The sequence below is a fragment of the Eutrema salsugineum genome, unplaced genomic scaffold (assembly GCF_000478725.1).
Source record: "Eutrema salsugineum unplaced genomic scaffold, Eutsalg1_0 scaffold_15, whole genome shotgun sequence".
Lineage (NCBI taxonomy): Eukaryota > Viridiplantae > Streptophyta > Magnoliopsida > Brassicales > Brassicaceae > Eutrema > Eutrema salsugineum.
The window spans coordinates 5,996,881-6,001,618 of NW_006256867.1; the positions used below are offsets into that span (position 1 = coordinate 5,996,881).

The 4,738-nt window shown below is 39.8% G+C and overlaps 1 protein-coding gene across 1 annotated transcript; it reads left to right on the forward strand.

Annotated features, from left to right (window-relative positions):
- The first annotated feature begins 3,646 nt into the window (after window positions 1–3,646).
- Window positions 3,647–4,402, forward strand: LOC18022217 (ubiquitin-conjugating enzyme E2 29). Its single transcript, XM_024158242.1, has 4 exons — window positions 3,647–3,704; window positions 3,810–3,949; window positions 4,038–4,145; window positions 4,250–4,402. Exons 1-4 carry the CDS (start codon window positions 3,647–3,649, stop codon window positions 4,400–4,402), a joined length of 459 nt encoding a protein of 152 aa, XP_024014010.1.
- The last annotated feature ends 336 nt before the right edge of the window (window positions 4,403–4,738 follow it).

Consider the following 4,738-nt stretch of genomic DNA (forward strand, 5'->3'; position numbering starts at 1 on the left):
TTTCGCTGCGTAAGTCTGACAAGTCTGTGAATTTATTTGTGACATTCAAGGAGTCAGTAAATGGTAAAATGGTGAGATTGAAACGGAAGGAAAGTCTTGAAGTTCAAATTGCTAGGGAACGGCGAAAGTCCTTAGGGCCAACAAACTTCATAGCCTCTTCTTCGGCAGAGTCTAGTCAACCCGATGATGAAGCAGATGATGAAGCTATCGATGATTGTTTGCTGATAGCACATGCCGAGAAAGTAGAGGCAGAGGCCGCAATGAACACCTCCAAAGGTGTACAACCTGAAGCTGTCTCTGTAATCCATCCTCCATTGGGATTAAAAATGTCCCAGGAATCAGAAAAAGTAGAGGCTAAGGCCAGCACTAACACTTCCGTTAATGTAAAACATAATGTTCCAAGTCACGCTGTCTCTGTTGACCACCCTGAGTTGGAATTAAAAATGTCCCAAGAATCAGTCGAGGCGAGAGATTCGGAAGAGAAGGAAGCTGATGATGTTGACGATAACGCATACGACTCTAATGATGATTATGATCCGGATTATGATTTTGACTGGTGGAATGATTACGTACTAGCAGATGGTAAGGATTTCCATTCCAAACCTGGATTTGATGAGGATAAGGATGACTCTGGTAGTTCAGAGGGTTGTGGAAGTACTCGCGGAAGTGAGCCGAGTGATTCAAACCATATGGACTCCTCCAATGTCTTAATGGAGAGTCCTATTCATTTTCCTGGAAGAAAGAGGACTGTATATGAGAAGGTTCTGGCTCCCTATGGAGATGATGATGATTTTGTGCAGACTCGGACAGGTGATATCGGTTGGGGGTGTCAGAATGGCGGTGCAGAGCTGAAGAAAGTGATTAAACGTACATAACTATATGGATTTCCGGATGTGGCACCAGTCTCTGATGAAATGGGAGGGGATTTCGATGAACTTGATTTGTCAAATGAAGATGGAGAGATATGGGTTGGGAAAAAGTTCAGGAACAAGGAACACTTTAAAATCACGTTGGCCATCAATGCGCTGAAGAATATAGTGACGTTCGAATTCAAAAAGCATGCGAAGAAGTACACAGTCGCCGAATGTCCATCAAAGATATGTGATTGGAGGGTGTTGGGGTGTCAAGTTGGCGAGTCTGCGTTGTATGAGGTGAGGAAGGCATGCTTGAAGCATACATGCCACCCGGATACAAGAAAATTTTTTTCTAAATATGCTACTTCTAAAGTCATGGCGGCTCTGCTGAAGTCTAAGTATGAGAATGCAATAGTTGGTCCACGTGCGAGTGAGCTACCTGCGATTGTGCTCTCCGAATATAATATTACAGCCTCGTACTGGAAATGCTGGAAAGCAAAGGAGCTGGCTATATACTCTGCTCACGGAACAGAGGAGACTTCTTTCAAATTATTACCGATTTACCTCCATGTGCTCAAGTATGCTAACCCCGGCACCATAACGCATTTGTCAACGGAGACGGAGATAGATGAAAAAGATGGAAATGTATTACCAGGTTTAAGTCCGTATTTATGGCATTGGCTGCGTGTATATCTGGATGGAAACATTTGAAACACGTAGTTGTTGTTGATGGGACTCACCTGACTGGTAAGTATAAGGGTTGTCTATTAACGGCCAGTGGACAAGATTCTAATTACCAGGTTTTTCCAATAGCGTTCGCCGTTGTCGATGCAGAGTCTGACCAGACATAGAGGTGGTTCTTTGAGAAGTTGGTAGACATTATTCCAGATTCCTCTGATCTTACTATTATCTCGGATAAGCACGGTGGAATTGCCAAAGCTAAAAAGAAATGGTATCCACAGTCACACCACGGTGCATGTCTTGTCCATATCCAGAGAAATGTTCACGGTAAATACAAAGGTTCCGGTCATGAAGGGTTGGTCGGAAAGGCTAGAGAAGCGTTCACAGTTTCTAATTTCAAGAAACTATACGCAAGGCTGAAGGATGTTGATTATCGTTGTTGGGAGTACATGGAAAAAATCCCTCTTGCGCTGTGGACTAGATCACACTTTTCTGGTTAGAAGTATAATATGACCTCCATTAACATTGCAGAGTCTCTGAACAATTCACTATTCGCTGCAAGAGACAGTCCAATTGTTGCAATGCTAGAATTTATCAGGCGAATGTTAAGTAGGTGGCTTGAATGCAGAAGAGAAAAAATTCAAAAGATGGATGGTGACATTCTAGAAGAAGTTGACAAGTTAATGAACCTTCAGCAGCAAAAATCCGCTGCACTATCGGTTCAAGGCATTTCTTTGTGGGAGGTTTAAGTGAGTTCTGAGTTTGGTGTACGGCGGCTTGTTGATCTCCTAAACAAAACATGCTCATGTCTAGAGTTTCAGACATTGAAATACCCTTGCCGATATGCAATGGCCGCGGCTAGGCTTCGGAAAGTGGAGTACAGCAGTTTGGTTGATCCAATTCTTAAGAAATCAATTTGGAGTGCAACAGTTTGTGGCAAAATCCTACCAGTGCCCGACCCTGACGACATTCGTATCCCAGCAGAGGTGCGTGACCTTACGATTATGCCACCTAAGTCAAAACGTCCATCAGGAAGGCCTACGACGAAGAGAAAACTTTCAGCAGGAGAGTATCCTCAGGTTAGTGTACACTAAACAATTATTTTTTCCCTAGTCATACTGATTACTGATTACTGATTACTGATATACGCTGTTGCAGGTTGCGAAAAAAAAGAAGTCAAACAAATGCTCGAGGTGTGGAAATCCCGGCCATAACCGGGCAAAATGCAAGGAACCATTGGGTTGACCAGGTGTGGCTTTTGTGTGTCTTTTGTTGTGTGATGGAAAGAGCGAGCCACATTGTTTTTGTGTGTCTCTTGTTGGTTTTTTTTGTGGGGATCTCGCTTTGTTTTTCGGGTTTGTTTCTAGCGTACACTATGTTTCCCTATATTTAAACTTGGAAAGGCATGAACTATGTTATATTTGTTATGAAATTTATGATGTTTAGTGGACAGGGTCTACACAGTTTGTGTACACCTGTGACGGTGGACACAGTTTGTGTACACTGTGATGGTGGACAACAAGAATCAGTTTACATTATATGGTGTATGCGCATTATGGCTTATGTATAAGTTTACATTTATATGGTGTACGCATATAAATTTAGGTGTATGCACATTATGGGTTATGTTTAGGGTTTAGGGTTTAGGGCTTAGGGTTTACGATGTAGGGTTTAGGGTTTAGCTTATTAAGGGAATCAAAATAATTATCAAAGACATGGTTCTATAGCAGAGAAAGAAAACATTATCTAGAAAACGGACAATGATCGTGTCTTTGAAATGAAATTGTAGGACAAGATAGCACGAATAAACAGTTTTTTCAAAAATCAAGTCATTACGTTTTTGAAAACCGCAATAATGAAAACAGTGTTTGAGGAATAATCGCGATCCAAAAAAATCAAATTGGAAACGACAAAAACTAATTAAGTACCTTTTTGAAACCCGTTGCACCGTTTGACCGACTCGTTTTCCTCTCTTTACTTTATAATGTTTTTCCTGTCGTCCTCTATAAAAACTGTTCCCTGCCTTCTTCAGTGAAACAAGTTTCCGGAGACAGAAAAAGTTAATTACACAGAAAATTAATAGTTACTTTCTAAAAATGTACTTTGCGAAAATGATCTCATTGCAATTGAAGGAGGTGGAGAGGAAAAACAGTCCATGTTTCAGTACAGGTATTCGGTGGTTCTTTTTAAAATAGGGGGTGTAGTTTAGTTTTAGTTTTTGAGGATCGGTCTTTTACATCGTCTACCTAATTAGTGTTTTGCCGATTGCATTAGGACTTGTGGGTGAGGACTTGTATCACTGGGAAACTATCATAACGGGGCCTAAAGGTTCACCCTATGAGAATGGTGTTTTCAAACTAGACATTCACTTTCCACTTGACTACCCTTTCGCGCCACCGAGGCTAAGGAATGAAGCATATCATTGCTCTCTTTGCTGTATTTTTAGGGTTTGGGATTTAGTCAATTAATATTTCAATTACTAATAACACTGTTTTTTTTCAGGTGATGTTCAAAACAAAAGCGTATCACCCAAACGTTAATACGTATGGGAACATTTTTCTTAAGATGTTGAACCCAACTCACTTCAGGACCAACAACAGCATCAATGATGTATTTTTACTTATGAAAGAAATAAATCGTTATTGTGTTTTGCTTAATAATCTAAATTTCGTTTAAATCAGGGCTTAATTGTGTATACATGTCTATGTAATCAGGTACTGACGGAAATATACCAAATGTTAACTGCCCCCCAAATAAGTGAAGGACACTATTTTGTTGAAGAAATTGCTAGGATTTACGTGGAAGACAGGGCTGCATTTGAAACCAATGCACTTGCATGGACGGTGGAGCACGCCGGAGGACCATGAACTCCTGAATTGTGCTATTAATTTTGTTTGTTGAATTGTGTTATTTCTTTTGCAAAAAATAAGACCAATATTTTGTTACCGTGTTTTTCTTGAGAAGTTTATGACTTTATATTAAATTTTTTATATGAATTTATGGTTTTTATGTTTATGATTTGATAAATTGTCCAAGCATAAATTGTCCAAGGATTTCATGAAACATAAGTCATCCAATATTAATTCAAACATTGTTCATTACATACTAAAATAAAATATAGGTGTACACTTCATATAGTGTACACTTCAGAAGATGTACACCATAAACTTATTTTAAGGGAGGATTGCTGTCGTAACCTAAAT